Consider the following 20,278-nt stretch of genomic DNA (forward strand, 5'->3'; position numbering starts at 1 on the left):
CCGTTTCTTTATCTGCCACAGAACTCGAATGAAAAGAGCCGGTCGGCTGTGGTTTAGCCGAGACGTCGATAGTGTTGTCATGGAAGTGAGCACAGTTCAGTCGGTGAGCGTCACATTGGGGAAATGCATTTGTTGATTTCTTGTCAAGAGTCAGATGAAAAGATTTGAGAGCGCTCGCTGTGTACGGTATGAAGCCACAGCCACCAGGCGGCTGGCTTAGCCTCGGATAAGAAAGCACGGAAACAGCCTGGCTCTGTCCAAAGATAACAAAACCAGCATGTAACCCCTCCTGGAATCACAAGTTGTTGTTCTTACGCTTGGATTTATAAAAGAAAACTACATGTAATGTGTTTATAATGAGCTTCAGCAGAGCTCGTAGGTAGGGTTTGTTACATTTGGACATTTACCGACATCTCCAGTTGGCTGTGTCTTCATATTTACCCACACAGACGTGAGAGTGGTATCAATCTTCTCACCTAACTCTCAGCAACAAAAGTGTCCTAACTGAACACTAACAACAAGAAACACATACTGAAAGCAGTGGCAGTGTTCAAAATCGAATATATTTCATAATAACTAGATAAAAACAACCACATCAGCTGACGTGCACGTCAACAGAACGTTAAATACGAGCGCTCCCTGGCATGTTGAACTCTTTATGCGACTGCCACGGCAATCCATCAGCCGTCTGAAAGTCACATGCCGATGCCAGTTTCCATGACAGCACCAGAAGACGCTGAGTTGAATGGAAATCCAGTTTCTATTCATTCGGTTCTGTGGTCCTCCCCCAAAGTGAGGAAACGACTGACAGTATCGCTTGTGTTAGAATGACATCACTGCAGAGCCACCGCAGCCCACATCGGTACCTTTCTGCGGGCCGCAAAACGGGGTGCGCGTCGAGCGCCGGGGCTTACGGGTAGAAAATGACCCCTGTACTTAAACTGAGGAGGAGGTAGAGGATGGGGGGTGGAGATAAGACAGGAGAAAAGAAAGAAGGGAGTGAGGAGAGGAAAAGGGTAGAGAGAAAGGAGAAGTGCTACAAGGAGGAAGAGGTGAGGAAAGAGGAAGGAGATGAGCAGGAGGGAAGAGAAGATGAAAGCAAGCGAGGAGAAAGCAAGGAGAGGAAAGACGGAGAAAGGGAAGGACAAAGAGCAGAAAGATGAGTCACACGTGCCGAGGGAAAAAGGGGCCGAGGCTGAGGTTGAGGAGGGTGATCGGTGGTGGATGAAGAAAGAATTTAATGGACAGATGAGGAGAGAGAAAGGCACGATTTGGAGAAAAAGAGAGCGAGAGCCAGCAAAACATAATCACTACTCTGTCGACCTGTCTGCAAGCTTTAATGACACTTCTGTTTTTTTCAAAGCAACACCTGAGAAGGTAAAAAGGTTACCTCTGGTTCGGGGTCGTCGTCATCGAAGTCGTTGTAGGTGCTGTGGTCGGGGTTGTTGGCTTTGTCCAGCAGCTCTATTGCCAGCGTCCTGCTGAGAGGCTGGGACACAAAGGGGTGCTGGAAGACAAGACGAGAGAGGCAGCCAATAAGGAAGATGCAAAATATGCAAAATAACTCATCACATCATAACATGTTTACCACCGGAGGCATAGATGTGGCAATATATATACTATACTTTATGTGTGTATGTCTATCCATATATTCATTCAGCCTATTTTAAAGAAATTGTAAATATGTTGTTTTATTGCTCACCTGCAGCAGTTTCTCAGCTGTGGGCCTCTTCTTTGGATTCTTGGTCAGGGCCAGTTTGACAAAATGGTGGAAGTTGTTTGTCCTGCAGAGAGACAGACATAGCAAAGGAGAAGAAGAAGGAGGAGAAGAAGAAGGAGAAAGGGTTAATCACTCGGCCTTGTAACAAGCACAGGCACAGATTTGATAAAACTGTGTGATCTGTGTGTGAGCAGCAGGTGTGCTGCATCTACAGCGAATGCATCTCAGTTGCTGGGAAGAGTTAAGACACGAAGGGGAAGACAAAGACAGGCTGGTCTCTTACCACTTGAGTTTATCTTTCAACTTTGGAGGCTGGAAATTACTCTTGGTCATTAAGAAGAGAGCCCTGCGGAGACAGAGACAAAGATCAAACCTGAATATTTGACTGTGGAGTACGTACCAGTATAATATAACAAGTTTGAAACACGGTCTATTTCACGCACATGTAAATACTGCTATGCTTTGTATAATACACACTGTGAAGCGTGTTACATTTACAGTTTGTGTGTATGTAATGAACACCGTTAAAGATGGATTCGGTGTTTCTGTGTTGGGTTCATTATAAATGCAAACAAAGTGACGTGATACCTTTATATCTCTGTACACTGACTGAGCAAATGTCTCAAAGCACAGTGTGTGGATCACGTGTAAACACTTTTCTTTCTAATTCTAACATTGTTTCACATCCACACACACACACACACACGCCTCCTCTACCTCATGGGGTGCAGCTCAAACATGGGTGGCTGCAGTTCAGCCAACTCTATTGCAGTAATGCCCACAGCCCAGATATCACACAGCTGGTTGTAACCTCCTTTTCTCTCCACTGCTGCTACTTCTGGAGCCATCCTATGGAGAGAGAGAGAGAGAGAGGGAAAGTGGAACTGGAGTAAATGTGTGCTCATTTTTACTAAGCAGCTTAATCAGGTTAATTAAACAGCTAAGCACAAGAGCTGCATCTCAATGTTCTACAGTATTTTTCTCAGGATGTAGCAACTGCACAAATGCCCCACATGCTTTTCATTGCACATTTGTCGGCGAATAATCTGATTCAACCAAATTCCCCTAACTACAGCTACAGTTTCCCCTAATTACAACTGCAACAAATGTCTCTCGCATGCAGTAGGGAGTTTTCTTTAAAAACATGTGCTCTACCTCAATAACCAGTGTGAAGGGAGTTAACCTGAGGGAAAACAAGCACAACTCACCAGTAAGGAGTTCCAATGAACGACTTCCTCTTGGCTAGAGTTGCTGTGATCTGGGCCGATACACCAAAGTCGGCTAATAGAGGGGAAGGAGTGAAAGAGTTTATATCGAAATAATAAAAGGGAGAAGGATAAATATACATGGATATATAAAGAAGTGTGACAGTAAGAAGAGGGATGATGATACGAAAGAAGAACAGTAAATGAGGTCGTTCAGATTCAGTCTTTTGAAGCGAAAGGTAACTGTGCGTTCCTCTCACCTAGTTTGACGTAGCCGTTGTCTGTCAGGAGGATGTTGGCTCCCTGTCCAGAGACGAACACAACCACGTTTCAGGACACAACGCACAAAAAGAAACATCGCAGTTCAGGTCAATTCAAATTAACTTAAGAAGCACATTCAGTGCTGCGAGCTGGTTGCAAAGTGGTTTGTGATTGATCAACGTAGCCTGCAGCTATGAGTCAATAATCGTTTCCTCCGTCACAAACACCATCAGCACCGATAATCAGGGGATCAATTTTCATTTTCAGCATCACTGAACGCTCTTTTGTACTCGTGTTCTTTGAGTTTAAGTATTTATCTTTAATTTATAATTATTTTTAGAATCTGCTTCTGCTGTAGTCTGTGCTTTCATCAAACTTTCCAACAGGAAGTCTCGTACAGTGACTCAGAAAGGCATTAAGGTCTTAAGGTCTGCATTCAGACAGGATCAGGCGCTGCGGTGACTCGTCGCAGTGAGAGGGGGGCTGCAGTGGGTGTGTCTGTTTGTGTTGAGCGTAACCGCTGTGAAACAATCAGGAAATAACGTTTTATTTCACAGATTGATCGGCTTTCTCACGGCTGGTGCTTGCTCACTCTCATTCACCGTCCATGTCGCTCAACCACAGCTTGCTTTCTCCCGTTCTCTCAAACCATCAAACACAAACCAAATTAAACTTGATTGTGTCGCTATTTTGCAGCCTAAAGAGCAAGGCAGACTCAGATTTAGAAGCTGGGTACACACACAGGTAAAGTATCAGTATATTTAGTCCATGAATCCACCTGGACAGTCTCAGTTTCAGAGACATCTCAGGCTGACTGTGGAGGGTTTGCCCGATTGGTGGTCGCAGTGTGGCTGCAGATCGTTGCAAAACGGACGACACGCACTCAAACTGCGTTTTTTGCAGCGCAGCGCCGGATCCTGCCTGAAAGTTTCACTGACGTGCATACTCCTTACAGTTTCCTCCAAACTCACCTTGATGTCTCTGTGCATTTTGCCTTTATTGTGTAGGTAATACAAACCCTGTAAACAGAATCACACACAGAAAATGCCGTTATTGGCGCTTGCAGAAGAAGAAAAATGAAACAATTAAAAGCACGACACCGAGAAACAGAACGGGGCTTAATTTTTAAATATTTGGAGGAAAAAAACAAGATATTTTTCAACAGAATTTCTGGTTAAATGTGCTCCAGTTACAGCTGGCAGCACAGACGCATCATCTGTGTCTCTGCTAGATAACTGGCTCCACTGTACAATGGGTTTCCTCTGTAACAGTATGCAGCTGTGGTGCTCTCCCAAAATATGCATCGTCATGTGTTCCCCTCCTTCTATATGGAAACACACGGACAATAAATATACCGTATACACTACCTGCAGGGTCTCCCGTGACATGTAGGCTATCTGTGACTCTGACAAAGGCCCGGTTACTGGAAAAATGAAACAAACACAGACAGAGGAGAGGGGAAAAAAGAGTGAGATGGATGGCTATCACACACTGAGGGTACAACATCAAAATGTGTGTTTGTTTGGGTGGATGTTGTTCTTACCGTGATAGATATCCTGCAGAGAGCCTCCACCGCAGTACTCCATACTGATCCATAACTTATCTCTCCTGCACAGTGGGCACAGCGTCAGTACAACTTCACGCAGAAGTCATGCATGCTCTTCGTACATTTTAATATCATGCACTTTAATAACAAGTGTAACAACAACTTCATTGTACATATGACACACACACACACACACTCTTACCGGAGATAACTGCCAAAATAGGCTACGATGTTGGAGTGTTTACAGTCCTTCATCATTATAATCTCCTGCTGGACGACAGCAAAGTCCTCACCTGGAGTGAACACATGTACACAGACTTTATTATTATTATTATTATTACAGTGATAATCTGGTATCTTAATGTTACGAAGCAACATAAAATAAGAGAAGTGAGTTTGTTCGTGGCTTTCTAAAGAATGGGGAGAAGACTCAGGGAAGCCAGTGCAAAAGGATGAAGAGCTACAGTTTCCTTTTTTTGAATTTCCACATTTGAAGATCTTAATTATTTAGCATCAGTGTGATGATACATTTCCACACTTGCTCTGACTTCTTTTTTTAAATGTTTTATCTTTCTTTAGCGCAGGAGCAGAAGATAGAAAGCAGCAGAGGGAAAGGACAGCTTCCCTTCCCATACATTTTTTTGCATGGGGCAGGGTAAAGGATCTGTGAGTGTCAGGTGAGATAGAGAGGGTTTGTGAGAGACAGAAACAGCTAAAAGAATATGAGGATGAATGAGCGACTGGGGGAAAAGGTTGATTAGGCGACAGAGTGGAAGACAAAGTGTAAAAAAGGGAGATAAGGAGCAGAAAGATGAGATGAGATAACTCACCGGGTTCCAGTTTGATGACTTTGATAGCAGCCAGCTCTCCCGTGTTTACGTTACGAGCCTAAACGGGGGAGAAGGAGAGAGAGAGAGAGAGAGACATTTTGAAGGCTCTGAAACACAGTGTGAACATTCGGTAACATCACAGTAGATTTGACGGGAAAAGAGTGCAACTGAAGCTGCAGAGCACGATGCACATCGCGTACACATGGCTATGTTTCTGTTTGTGTTTTGAACTGACAGCACGGCGAGTGGACAGACTGGTTACGTGTGTGTATACGACAAAGAAACCGCCGTTCTGCAGGGGAGCCGGTTTCCACGGTTACCTCTTACATGACCTTTAAGAAATCAGGAAATCCGGTTGACTAATCAGACGTGTGCAAGTGCATCTTCCCTTTAGCTTACTTTGTAACCTGAGCAGTGCGTCTCTGTTCGCTGCTGTGAGGATAAAGTGACCGCAGCTGTGATAACGTTCCCGGGTTGTAAAAATCCAACGTCAGGTCGTCTCGACTAGTCGTATAATAAAACGAGTATTTTGGCTTCGGAGGAGCCTCCAAACTCGTGGATCTGTTACTCACACGAGCCCTCCTCGATCATATTTCATCCTCTCACCAGCACAGCCCCCTCGCTGTAAAGGTCATTCAGCCGTGATGGAGACACGTGCATGGGAGAAACTGCAGCATGATGGGAAAAGGTGTAACTAATACTTTAAAAAGACATTTTAGAATGGCTTTAGAACAATTACCTTTAATCCATTTTTCAGACACACAATCCCTAAGTCCTTTATCTTATCAACTAATGCATTTCTGCTGCTTTTAAACGGAGGATTTCTGCACCAGAGGAGCTATCTGATGCTATGTTTTCATGTCACGTTTCTATGGCAACCAGAGAGAGCACACACTAATTCAATCGGGTGTTTTCCCGCCAGTTTTGCTCTTTCAAAAACACCAGATTTCATTCATAACGGGACGACGGAGGAATGAATGGACTTCGACGGGACGATCAAGACAGTTTGTCCCGTATTCCTAAAAAAAAAAAAAAAAAAATATTGCAAAGAGTATTTTGCAGGACGCGGAGGCTGATTTTCTATAAATAGCGTGCCGTGTTTACATTAAGCAGCAGTGCTGGTGGGGCAGCAGGGGAATGCTATATGAAACATACATGAATAAAAGATGGTCTTTCAGAGGAGACATGAATTGCTTGCTTCTCTCGAGCCAAGAATGTGCAAATATGACTGCGTGTGACATCGCAGAAGTATGTGTGAGAGAATGAGACTGTATGTGTGTGTGTGTGTGAGTACTGATAAAACCAAGACTTTCAACATAAGAGACAAAACAAGAGCATAAATTCCACGAAAAGCCCGGGAGCAATGTGTCACGTCTCTAACACAGCAGCTCTTTCTATGTCGTCTAATTCTATGATCATCATCTACCCTGATCCAGGCGTATTTATCCAACACTGGAGAGAAAAAACATGACATTTCACGCTGCGGTCTGTCCACTTTACTTGGAGGTTGTCGCATATCAGAGGGAAAACTTTCAGTTTTTTTTAAGAACATCTGTCAAACCCCCGGCTTTGGAATCATTATCGTTTAGATATCATTACATCAGGACAGAGAATCTCTTCCAAATTAACATTTAGAGATTAAAATAGACTAAACATTACAAAAGCGTTTTTATAAACTGCTGGTTTATAATGCAACGTCTCTGGTTCGAGTCTAGCCACAGATCGTTGTTGCGTGTCAGCCCACACTTCCTCTAAGTGCCCTACTGTCTAATAAGGCAGAAAATACCAGAAAAATAGTCAAACATTAAGCGCTCTAAAACAAAAGGGCAAAGTTGAGCTATAATTAAAAGGAAGGGTTGCACTGCCGGCTTAATCAGTGCCCCTGAATGATTACAGTAGTAAGTTTTCCGTGACACAGCGGTGCGTTAATGCGCCAAATGAACTGCCCGGTCAGCGAGCATGTAAAAGCCGCCGTGGTCGACTGAAACTCAGCAATCAGAAAGAGGACAACCACAGGAAAAACAACCGCGCTGTCGATCAGTAATATTAAAGTTTTTACTTTTGTCTGACGGGAAGGGACTCGAGAGGAGGATCAAGTGAGGAGGAGGAAGAACAGAGGCCAAAACAAAGCCGTGGTGGGACAGAAGGGATACAAAGAGCGGCAAAGAGAAAAGAAGCCGAGCGGAGAGCGGAGACAGTGTGTCTTCAGTCAGCGGACAGATGACTCACAGAGCTCAGTGCCACTGTTAGAGGCAACAACACGCAGCCTTGCTCGTCTTGTTGTGACTGACCGAAAGCGTACCGTCTGGTCGGAGGTTGGATCACCAGTTACCTAAAAGGTCCGCTGTGCCGAAAGCGTCCTTGAGCAACAGGATTCCTCTCTGAAAACCGATCCTGCCGTGCTCTGATCTGGGCTACTCTGAAACATTTTCACACTCACAGAAATCAGCATCAAATACACGGACAAATAATGAATGACACCAATATGAACACGAAGCCGTGTCCTATTAGTTTTATCTCAAGTTTATTTGAAGTTTATTCTGGGTCAGAGTGTCTGATGACGTCACCGCCCTGGGTGCGTCTCTGTTATATGTTGAGACGCTTGCTGATGGTGACACAGAGAAACAGGACAAGTGATTAAGGCGACAAAGTCGATGACGCCACTATTAGTCAGCACTGATACCAAGCGGCAACTTCCAGTGAAAGTGAAGTGAAATAAACATGTTTACAGTAGGGATGTGACTTTTGATCAAAAACACTATTCGAAATTCGATTCGAAAATCGACAGAACCCCGCCCGCCCCCACCCACACACCCAAACGCGCGCACACATGACAGGTGAAAGCGGTAACGATTTAATGAGTCAATAAACAATGATAAACAAATAAACAATAAACTTCCATTCACATCACATAGCCAACAGTCTCAAACAATAATATAGGCTTCCAATTTTATTATTTATATTTACTATTATTTACTATTTACGTCTGTTAGAAGGAACCGCGGGTGAAACTGCCCGTTTAGGGAACGATATTGAAAGCGCTCGAACAGAGTAGAATAAACCTAAGACATATTTTTGTTTAGAAAAATTAACATGTCGACGTGGTCGGGATGGAGACGGGTACGCAGCCTATTGACAATCAGACCGGCTGCGGAGAACACACGTTCCGATGGAATGCAACACAGGTAGGCGGCGCCTACCTGTGTTGCATTCCACTTCATTTTCATTTATCAAAGTAAATGAGGACCATACGGAACTTTTGGTACCTCGCTGCATCTCTGCATCACACTACACGTTACCGATTGCAATTCTTCTTCTGTTATTTTGACTACCTTTACTGTACGATAGCGGCACCCTCTGGCCGAATTAATGCAACAGAGTATGTTAGGAACTAGGAAACGCCTTTCCGTGCTCATTTTTTTTAGTGGAATGCAACGTAAGCCAAAACGGCATTCGAAATTACTATTCAATATTCGAACTCGTCACGAATATTCGACTATTCGAAAATCATGTCCCATCCCTACTTGAATCATCATACTTATGTTATTTTTTTGCATCAAAGGGTTGAATTTAACATTCATAGTGATTTACAGGAGAAATAAAAATATCGAGATATATATCGTGTATCGCGATATAGCTTTAAAATATCGAGATATTGGTTATAGGCCATATCGTGCAGCCCTAGTCAGCACTGATACCAAGCGGCAACTTCCAGTGAAATAAACATGTTTACAGCCTGGTACAAAAAACTGTAGTAGCTAATTTCCCCGCTCATGACTGACTGTACTGAGGGTGAATTTTTATAGAACTCATGATTTAAATAACGTGACAGATCTGAGAAGAAATAAAGAAATGTGGAAACTTTACCAGCAAATCTTCCCTCAAAGCTGAGGCAGCATTTTTGCCGGATCAGCAGAGGACTGATGCCGGCTTCTACTTACAGTAATGGAGAAATTTAGCTCGCATCTATCATTAACACCTCTATCAGGCTGCATGTGTGTGTGTGTGTGTGTGTCACTCAGCATATGGCCAGCTCAGTAGAGGATCAGTGTGGCATTTCACTCTCTCTCTCTCTGACCATGAAAAAACAAACAAGAGCAGCCTGAGCGATAGCAGCTCCCCCTGCTAATCATCGCACCCTGCTTGAGCCGTAATCCTGCAAACTATTCCGGGAAGGAACGAGAGCGCGTCGTTTGATTTCTTCCTCGGGTTGTTTGCTTACAGTGCTTTTTCACTTTTTTCCTTCCCATTCAGCTCAGACAAGCACGCTCGTACAGTTTACAGGTAATCCTCTGTGAAAGAAGTCTTGTGAGGTTAACGTCACCTCGGGTCACAGGTTCATGTCTGAGGATTCACCCACTTCCTCTCTGCTTATCTACTGGCGAAGGGACCTCCTGAAATTCCAGGAATTTTCAAAGTTGGACACTTTCCATGGGAATTAACAGGAATTTATGGGAATTAATGGGAATAAAACGAGAATTTACAAAAGTGAGGGTTGAAGGAATTTAAATATAGTTGGGGGAAATATATTTTTAAGCATAATCTTGACTAAAATAACCAGATTTCATGCAGGTAATCACACGCACATAGGCCACACATTTGAGCTCATGGACTACATAATATTATGACTAAAATAAAATGTTTAAATTTATGTTTGGATATGATACAGTTTGTTTAAATTACCCCCGACTTCCAGTTAAATCCAAACATTAATTCCCATAAATTTACATAATTCCCATGGAGTTTCTGATTTGGAATATTTCCAAAAATTAAAAAAAAAAAAAAAGTTTCTGGAAATTTGCCTCTGCAGCCCTAATCCTGATTGAATATCACCTGCTCTTACTGTACTGATTTTCATTCAGGTTCATGTTGTTATGTTATTATGATGAATAAATTACCGTATTTTCCGGACTATAAGCCGCTACTTTTTTCCCCACGCTTTGAACCGGCTTATACAAAGATGCAAAGATCTGGAGACAGACAGGGGAAGTCAGTGCAAAGAAAAACACGTAGTTTTTATTTAGCACAAGCAAAACACAACACGCACGACGGATTATTAACAGCGAATTATTTTCACACCCTCATCATGGAAAGCACACGAAGAAGTTCGTATGATGCAGCTTTTAAGTCGAAGGCCGTCGATCTGGCTATCCAGGAAGGAAACAGAGCTGCTGCACGTAAGCTTGGCGTTAATGGTGAGCACTTTGACTGCCGTGTTACAGGCACTGAAACAATCAGTTCAGGTATATTTACAGTACAAATTCTTTCTGTGTATCCGGTGAATATCTCATTTCTCAACCTGGACATTGGTGCTTATAGTCCGGGTCGGTTTATATTCGGGTGCACTCTATAGTCTGGAAAATACGGTAACTGGTACTGAATAAAAATTCAATATCACACAGTGCTTAAGGTCTTTGTTGTGATACTGTAACATTCAAATTTTCAGGGACACTTTCACAGGCGTGACAAATTAAATAAAAAGGGAAACAAATCTGGACAAAATAATGAAGAAACAAACAACAAACATGCAGATTTAAGCAGTTAACATTCAACCGTGCTCTGTGGCATGTGTAAAAATGCTGAACTTGATGATTTTGTATCAAGATGGCAAATGGAAAAGTGATTTATATAAAAGAGGGTTCATTGCTGGGGCACAGATGGCCGAAGCGTCAGTCACAGTCCAGACTGCTCAAACTGGCTGTTTCAATAGGAAAAGTGACCAGAAGACAAAAAAAAACTCTTCTTTGGGTGACCGAGAATGTCAATGAACTGTCAGCAGACGTGCATAAACCCCTCATTACAGAGATGAATGCACATGTGCACATAAGATATGGAAAAAAATATAATTAGATGAGTCATCCGTCAGGCACTGGATGTTTGACCCCTGCAGTGAGAGCATCCGCTGGCTCGGTGATGCTGTTGTTGCCATAGTTTGGCTCCACTTTGTCCTTTTAGAGGAAAATCAATACAGGGTTGTTCACCTTCATCCTATTATGAGACATTTCTATCCAGGATGACGATGTTCCCCCATCCAGAGGACGCTGAATGGCTTGAGGAGTATAATAAATAAAATAAATAAAAAGTCTTAAAGGTCCAGTGTGTAGGATTTAGTGCCACCTAGGGGTCGAAGTTACAGAGTGCAGCCAAATAAATGCCTCATCCTTCCAAGCTTGAAGGCTGCGAGTTTCACACTGTAGATACATAAAACTAATTTTAAGACAACAAAAACACACTGGTTCTTATTTTTAGGCAATTACACACAAACACAAACATGCTGTATTTAATTTATGCCAATACCACTTAAATTTAAAGTTTTGGTCACCTCCTCTCCTCTCCGGGAGTCATACATTATCCGGGACAACTTGGAAAACCTGATTATCATCTCATCATCAATCTGTCTCGACATTTTCAAACCCTTATTTGAAAACACAAGCTCACTAATCGCTGTTTTGTTCTGGCCTGGTGCCAGAGCAGTCCAACATAACCTGAGCCTTCTGCTGAAAGCCACCGAGCAGCTTCACTGCAGTAAGTCGGGGCACTAAAGCCCGGCCCGGGGGCGATAGTTAAAACAGTAGTTGGTTATTCAGCTTCTCTGACAAGATTTTTCCGAGAGATTTGAGGTTTCAAACAGGTGACCTTACATTCACAACCACGCTCCTCTGACCTTTAAGATAATCAATGCAATGGCACGCAGACTTTTCCTTGTTTCCTTCTCACTTACTGACATTACAGGACATTTTTTTGCTGCAGATAAAATAGTGTCTTCCTCTGATGGTTACTAACTTCTGAAACTTATAAACACTTTACTAGTCTCCGTCAGTTTTGAAGCATTTTCCTCAAAAGGAGAAGAAAGTAAATCCTCTCCTATGAACAGAGGTTAAACCACTGACGTCTATCACTCTTTGTAAGTGAAGAAACACCCTTTAATTAGTTAAACCTGAGCTTTAAAAAATTCATTTGTTCTGTATTTGTGTCAAAACGGTGACCGCAACAAAGATCAGCCGTTACAAGCACATGGCCCCAGGAGGGGAACAGGTGAAGGGAGGGGGTGCAATGAAGTGTTTCTAATGAACACACCTGTCTTTTAGCTGAATACACCCGCTCGCTCAAGCAAAAAAAAAAAAAAACACACCCATATACACACCAGGGACGCTGTAAATTAGCAAAGCAACAGTAAATCTTCGATTAAAGTGATAAAAAAATCTGCCAACAGCAAAAATGGCATTTGTTTCCAATACAACTCAAGTTGGATGAAAGGTAATAACTCCACTGCAAGCTTGGAAATCAATGCCAGAAGCACAAAATCACAGCTACAACCACCCGATGACCTTTAGTTGGAGAACTCATCACCCTACTTGTTTCGATCTATGTCACAGAATACGAGAACGCTCTTGAAACAAACGTTAAAACTTCGGAGTTCTACTGAAGCTACAATCACGCACGTTTTTTTAGCGAGATTAATGTGACAGATTCTCTGCGACGGCGTCATCCGCATTTAGTGTCGGCGTGTGAAGTCACACACCGCTTCACACACTCCTGCTATGCTGACCCACCCGAACATTATGTCTGTGTATGGACGCATGTTACGGTATCGGCATGTTTTAGCAGAGTCATGTTTTCAGTCCGCATAGCAGGCATAAACATGCCTGCAGACGTTGATTACTCATTCCAATACTCAGTTTCCAAAGAAGCATTCAGCTGGTATTAAACAATTATTTACCCCCATGCCAGCTTTGGACACTCCCAACGCCATCGCATGAGCGCACGATCTCAAAATAGGATTTGAACGTGGTGCCAAGATTTACTGAACTTGTTTTGGTAGCAGAGTGGCAGAAGTATGAACACCAAGGCACTTCAGACAAGCCTCAAAGGCATATTTCCCTGGTGGTTACTTAGTAATGAGGCAGCTTTTTAGTTGAAGCGATATGTTAGCTCTTGCAGAAGGCAGCACTGTCCATCACTGAATATGTTTGCATGCATAAAATATTCAGATTATTTCCCCCTTATTCCAAAAAGAGAGACACTATTCACACTAAGCTGTACTCATGGCTGTGCATACGTGATAAACATAATGACATACTTTATATTATCATACTCAAATTATACCAAAAACATATCCATGGTCTTGCACCTCTTTCGAGCATGCATCGCTTCTACCGTCTAAAATGTTGTATGTCACGGCATGTCCAAAGAATGCTCCTATAATCCAGTTAACATCGGCATATCCCACGAAAATGCCATATTCTGATTAATACTGGAAAATGTGTGCATGTAAACATAGTAATTGTCTGCCAGCATAGATATGTCCTCATCTAAAAAGGATTTATTTGTATTTTTTAATTTACAGACAACAAAAAAGGCTGAAAATGGAGAGAGCAAGCTTCAGGCTTCAGCCTTAAACAGCTAAAAAAAAAAAAACTCAACAACAACACACAATATATATATATATATAATAGATATTACTTTCTGACAGTCAAGCCATCACGAAGACATGCTGCTCCGTGTTTTCTCTTGTTTTTGTCATGGTGATTCAAAAGAATCAGAAAAGAAAAGTCATTAGTGAGTGACGTCCCCCGCAGGTTTCCAAATCTGAAAATATGCTGAAATGTCGTATTAAACTTTATTAACGTGGCTCAATTGTACTTTAAACAGCTGGTCATGCCCTGGCTCGGGATAATATGATCCACATTGGCCTGGTCATTGTTTACATAGAAATAAAGCAGTAAACGCTTTGAGCAGGAGGTCAGCTGTGACAGTTTATGCAGAGGAATGAGGATAAAATATTTCACATTAAGCTGAATTGTCTCTCAAAATAACGTGAGCCAATGCGACAGTGACAAAAACTGTAATTCTTCGAGCGTCCACTTGAGGCTGGCTCCATGTCCAAATGTCCAACTTCACAGCAGAAATAAACATGTTTACAGCCTGGTACAAAAAACAGTTTTGGTCTCTGTAGCTAATTTCCCCGTTCATGACAACTGTACTGAGGGTGAATTTATATACAACTCACCTGTTCACATTATATTAAGGCTTAAAGTTATGCAGGATTAAGAGCGTAGATGCTTTGACTGACAGGTGGGTGTCGCTACAGATGGCTTGTTTGATTAATAACACAAACTGATAATATCATAAAATATGCATATAATTATGATCAGTGGATTGAACAGAGGCCACCAAATACACCCTACACCCTTCTCTAGCTACTTTTTCCCCGACTGGCCGGCTACCCCACCTCCCTGTGGAAAGCCCTGTGTAACTATGCGAGTTATCAATAGCACCAGTGGCACAGAGACAAATTCCTGCACAGTACATTAACTGTACTTGGCGAACAGAAACCAGTGTGCCAGGATGGGGACTAAATTTCCGATGTGGAACTGAAGCCAGAGAGGATTTCAGGAACCAAGAGCTTTTGTGAATGCGGGTCGAGGTCTGTGTATCCACCTCGGTGAACAAAACAACTGGAGGAACAGTGACAAAGACAGGATGGTTTCTGGGCCTGCGGCTTTAATTGTGGCTCTACTGTGCATGTGTGTCTGTATGCATGTGATGATACAATCATCTGGTTTTGTGTGCGTGTGTGTGAAACAATAGGATATGAACACACACACACACACACGGAGGAAGTGAAGATTTCTGCATTCTTGGACCACGACTGCCCAGCTGTGCCACACACACACACACACAATGATTACTGGCAAGAGGAAATCATTACAGTCACCACGTTTATCAGCGTTAATACATCACAAGTGTGTGAATGCAAACACAGAAAGGCACTTAATGTGACTTCAGTCACGATGAAGGCTCGTGTCACTTTGCTGAACAGACACGGGGCGTCGAAGTCGAACCAATTATTCTTGTTGAACGTGGAAAAAGTTGAGATTTCAATTTGTTTACGTGGATTTGAATACACAATATGCTTGCCCCTTACATATAGTCCAAAAAAACCCAGATGGCTGGGATGTTTCTGGAGCACACACACACACACACACACTTCTGCTGAAATCGATTTGTCATTAACTGATCTCTATCCGCGCTGAAGGCCATCCACTTCCTCAATCCGAAGCATGCGAGGCACCGTCACCTTGAGAAAAAAACGAGACAGTCATCCTCGTCAAACAACACGAGTGACGCCACATCCTGTGTACTGGTAAATACTCGGACCTCGAGAGCAGAGCTACTACTGCCAAATGCCCCGGAGCTTTTGTGGCTTTCGAGCAACATATTAAACTGATGCTGGGATTTATTGAAGCAGTTTACAGTCACAAAATAAGAGCGTCGTCACTTCTACACTGCGCCCTGCAGAAAATGACCGATCAATACAAACCATATCCTCAACGTCAGCGTCGTGAGCCGGCCTTTCATCATGAGCTGGACTCATCACCGTGACATTTTCTCTTCTACGGGCTGTCTGGTTTTTCTTTGGTTTAAAGCGTCACGCGGCGACAGTTTGGTAAACACGAGCGTGTCATCATGTCACAGGAATGTGTAGAAGTTTAACCGAGTCCTTTAAGCCACAAAGAAGCAGACTAATGCGGATTCGGAAATTGGAAATCACTCAGCGCTGACGCCGACTCCAACCTCTCTTTCTTCCGATGGACACGTAGCTAATGATTTGTGTTTCAGACTAGTGAATCATGCGTCAACATGTAAGGTCGGTGTTATTTACACTGGACTGCATGGCGAGAAGTCAAAGTGCTCGGCTGGTATTGTCAAGTATTTCAGGAATCTCAACCAGGAACTGATTTTTGTCTTAATTTAGAGGTAAAACTGTGTGTGTTAGATTAGAAAACTAAATGAGTACAAAGATAATAAATACAGTGTGAAACACTGATATATTAAGTACTTTAAATGCTGTATTTACCTTTTCTTTGTTTACTAGACAGCCTTAGGGGTCTGGAGAATTTCATTAGTCTGAGAGTCTTGGTGCTAGAAATACTGTTAAGATACTGGTAGCTTCTAAAATACCTTGTAAAAGCCAAAGATACCACTTCACTGTACCTACAAGCACCTTCTTTGGAGGGTCAAATGTGCGACCTCGTGGTTTTACGAGGCCAGTCTCACTATCAGCCAACCCCTCCTCGGTTTCTAACCGATACAGACGAAGAGGCAGGTCCACAAACAGAGCAGAAAACAAACTAGCAGGAGTTCACACTTTGTTTCCTGCTCAAACATTCCTATCCAAGCCACAGATTTTCACACAGCGGTAGAACCAAATATAGGCATCAATGAGGTTTACCGAGCTCCCCGGTGCTTAGGAGCACATCCTTTAATCCAGAGGTTTCAGATCTAAGACCCCGAGTGGCCTTCAGAAAGAGCCCTGTTGTTACTTTGAATGGGAGCATCAGCTGCATAATAACTGTGCTGTCAACAGTGTATTAGCTTTGTGAAAAGGATGCATCGACTCTTGAAGATTTCTTACTAAGAATCACGTTACTATTGTGGAAAAATTAAACGTTTATTACTGCAATCAAGCTGCACACTGTTTGTGACAGGTCCAGAGTTGGCTCTGAGCCGCTGGCCTCCCTTAAAAAGAGCTCCCGTCAGACCGATGTGTCCGCAACAAGGCAAGATACCAAACCGAAATTAGAAACAAACGAGATTAGCTGCAGCAGAGGAGGGACACAAAAACACAAGAAAAGGGAAGAAGTGACAGAGAGATGGAGGTTTGTGAATGTCCTTTTTGGAATTAACGGCAGCTATGTGCCTGGAAATGATTCTTTAGGAAACATTTATATTCCTGTAATTACCACAAAGAGCCCGGAGGTTAACCAAACATCATCTAGCAGTCCTATTAAAGCATTTAATGAATCTCCGGTCAAAAAGCCTCTCCCTTGCACGGCGGTGAAATTGAATTCCTCAACGGAGCGACTGCACAACACAAACAACTTCAGAGCTGAGCGGCGTTGTTGATGTTTAACTTGAACTATAAGGGAACGGATGTGCACTATCATCAGTCCTTTACCCAGTTTACAAATGTCTATAGACAGATACACGTCCATATATCTATACCTACATTTATGCAAATATATATACACCTTTTAAATATGTGTAAAGTTATTTTTTATGTTTATGTTTTTGCATGTACCTGTCACCTCCCTTGTCTTTTTAAACTGTACTTACTAACATCAAGAAGGAGGCGTGAAGAAGATAGTTTAATTGTATCTGTAGGTCATAATTTACAGTCACTGCACATTTCTCCTTTCTTACTTTGCACTAAATCAACACTGCCAAACCGCTGTATATACTTTTGTACAATATATTTTATTTACAATTGCTATTTTGATATTTTATTACGTATAGTTTGTTCTTTATATTTTTATTCTTAAAGTTGTTGTCTATCATCAGTGTGTGAAATGCTGCTGCTGCTGCTGCTGCACTGTAATTTCCCAGCTCGGGATAAATAAAGTATATGTATCTATGTATACTCGAGCAGTGTGCATGTTTTAAGCTTTGCACAGTACTCCTCTTTGTTTTCATGTTCTGCAGGATTACTTAACTGTTCTCTGCGATACTATAAATTTTGCATGACATGTAACAGCCCAGCTGTGTTTTCTCCACTAAATTGTGTTTATGTGATTGTGACTGCACTTGTCGTATGTCGCATATAATAAACACGCTGCCCTGGTGTGACTGTGTTGGAGTTGCTCGGGAACTTCATTTCCTTTTGGATGCAGGCTGTCTGCTCCCAGCACAGGCCCTTAGTGAAGTGCAGGACCAAACATAACAGGCGATAACGCGACATAAATCTGAAAATGAACACCACAGCTCCTTAATGACAGTAACTACTCCTTACTGCTGCTAAATCGTGAATAAAAAGCAGAATGATGATATTTGTGGTTGTTGTTGTTGTTGTTGTTGTAGCTTGCTCAGCGCCTTTAGCCCCCAAACTGGATTTCCAGCTGTCAAGTCTTCTGTCGCGACAAAAGCTAAAAAGCTTCGCGATATAACGACTCACGGCGAACATGTCGTGTTGTCTTTAAGACACAAAGAAGCAGACTAATCAGTGCTTGTTGTTGTTTTTTGTTTTTTTGCCTCAACGTTCCCACGTAACGGCTAAATTAAAAAAAAAAAACCTAGTTAGCTTCTGGATGCTAGCAGCTTTAACTGCGTCCGTTGTCGGACAGCTAACGGCTAAACGTCTATTATCGGACAGCCGTTGTTCTTTTATATATATGAATATATGTATGTATATATATTTTTATATCTATATATTATAGGATATGGTGTGTAAGCAGCATATCTTTGTAACGACTCACACTTGTTTGAGTACAATACAAAACACGATTTGTGCTCGACGTTGTAGCTTCATAGCAAACGTTAAGCTGTGGGTTATTTATTTAAATAAATTAAAGCCTCTTCTTTTTTTTTTTTTTTAATTAACCACAATGATGTCAAACAAAAAAAAAAAAAAAAGCCCCAAAACAACAACACACACGGCTGTGTGTGTGTGTGTGTGTGTGTGTGTGTGTGTGTGTGTCCGACAATGGAATCAGGTGCATGAGTAGCAGATTATAGCACCGATCGATGCTAAAACGAGCTACCTGACCGGGGCTAACGTTCGTTATTCGCCGTTGTGACCCAGAATGTGAAGCCGTGGGAGGCGTCCTAACCCCCGGACGCTGTCTGTCCGGTAATGGGCTCACTGCGGTGGTTACCTTGTACACATCCCCGTACGTGCCGCTTCCGATCCGCTGGATCAGCTCGAAGTCCTCCTGCGGATTCCTCCGGGACAGGTCGACACTGGAGTTCATCATTGTCCGCCTCAAGGCCGATGTTTACGGCGCCGATCCGCGCACTGGGGTCAGTTAGACGAAACCCCGACAGGTGAAAACAAAAACGAGAACAGATGTTTCAGTGTGAGAATAAAAAAAAAAAACAACAACATACGGCGTCAGAAAATCCCAGCCCGAGTCCAATGTAGCTCCAACATGGCTTCCACTGCGCTTTGAGCATGCGCAGTGGACATGATGGCGTACCCCCCTGTCCATAGTCAGATGGAGGGTGGCGATAAAACTATAAACTATATAAACTATATAAACTACTATAAACTACTATAAAATATATACACTATATAAACTATATAAACTTATAGAAACTACTATAAACTATATAAACTACTATAAACTACTATAAACTATATAAACTATATAAACTTATAGAAACTACTATAAACTATATAAACTACTATAAACTACTATAAACTATATAAACTATATAAACTTATATAAACTACTATAAACTATATAAACTACTATAAACTACTATAAACTATATAAACTATATAAACTTATATAAACTACTATAAACTATATAAACTACTATAAACTACTATAAACTATATAAACTACTATAAACTTATATAAACTACTATAAACTATATAAACTACTATAAACTACTATAAACTATATAAACTATATAAACTTATATAAACTACTATAAACTATATAAACTACTATATAAACTTATATAAACTATATAAACTACTATAAACTTATATAAACTACTATAAACTATATAAACTACTATAAACTATATAAACTATATAAACTATATAAACTTATAGAAACTACTATAAACTATATAAACTACTATAAACTACTATAAACTATATAAACTATATAAACTTATAGAAACTACTATAAACTATATAAACTACTATACTATATAACTAATAATAAATACTATAAAAACTATATAACTTATATAACGACTATA

The 20,278-nt window shown here is 41.7% G+C and overlaps 1 protein-coding gene across 10 annotated transcripts in view; it reads right to left on the reverse strand.

Annotated features, from left to right (window-relative positions):
* Positions 1 to 20,278, reverse strand: part of LOC104930995 (mitogen-activated protein kinase kinase kinase kinase 3) — a 43,584-nt gene that overhangs the window by 22,308 nt on the left and 998 nt on the right. For 9 of the 10 annotated variants that reach the window (XM_027277332.1, XM_027277336.1, XM_027277330.1 and 6 more), the window contains exons 1-12: positions 19,218 to 19,541; positions 5,563 to 5,620; positions 4,935 to 5,025; positions 4,730 to 4,794; positions 4,554 to 4,609; positions 4,158 to 4,205; positions 3,186 to 3,228; positions 2,929 to 3,001; positions 2,438 to 2,569; positions 2,004 to 2,066; positions 1,703 to 1,784; positions 1,391 to 1,507 (exon numbers count right to left, since the gene is read on the reverse strand). In XM_027277332.1, the coding sequence (XP_027133133.1) occupies positions 1,391 to 1,507; positions 1,703 to 1,784; positions 2,004 to 2,066; positions 2,438 to 2,569; positions 2,929 to 3,001; positions 3,186 to 3,228; positions 4,158 to 4,205; positions 4,554 to 4,609; positions 4,730 to 4,794; positions 4,935 to 5,025; positions 5,563 to 5,620; positions 19,218 to 19,316 (927 nt within the window). In that variant the 5' untranslated portion in view covers positions 19,317 to 19,541. Of the gene's footprint in view, positions 1 to 1,390; positions 1,508 to 1,702; positions 1,785 to 2,003; positions 2,067 to 2,437; positions 2,570 to 2,928; positions 3,002 to 3,185; positions 3,229 to 4,157; positions 4,206 to 4,553; positions 4,610 to 4,729; positions 4,795 to 4,934; positions 5,026 to 5,562; positions 5,621 to 19,217; positions 19,542 to 20,278 lie in introns of those variants that run through there. The other variant, XM_027277334.1, reaches the window with a different exon arrangement.

Source organism: Larimichthys crocea, chromosome III (genome assembly GCF_000972845.2).
Source record: "Larimichthys crocea isolate SSNF chromosome III, L_crocea_2.0, whole genome shotgun sequence".
Lineage (NCBI taxonomy): Eukaryota > Metazoa > Chordata > Actinopteri > Sciaenidae > Larimichthys > Larimichthys crocea.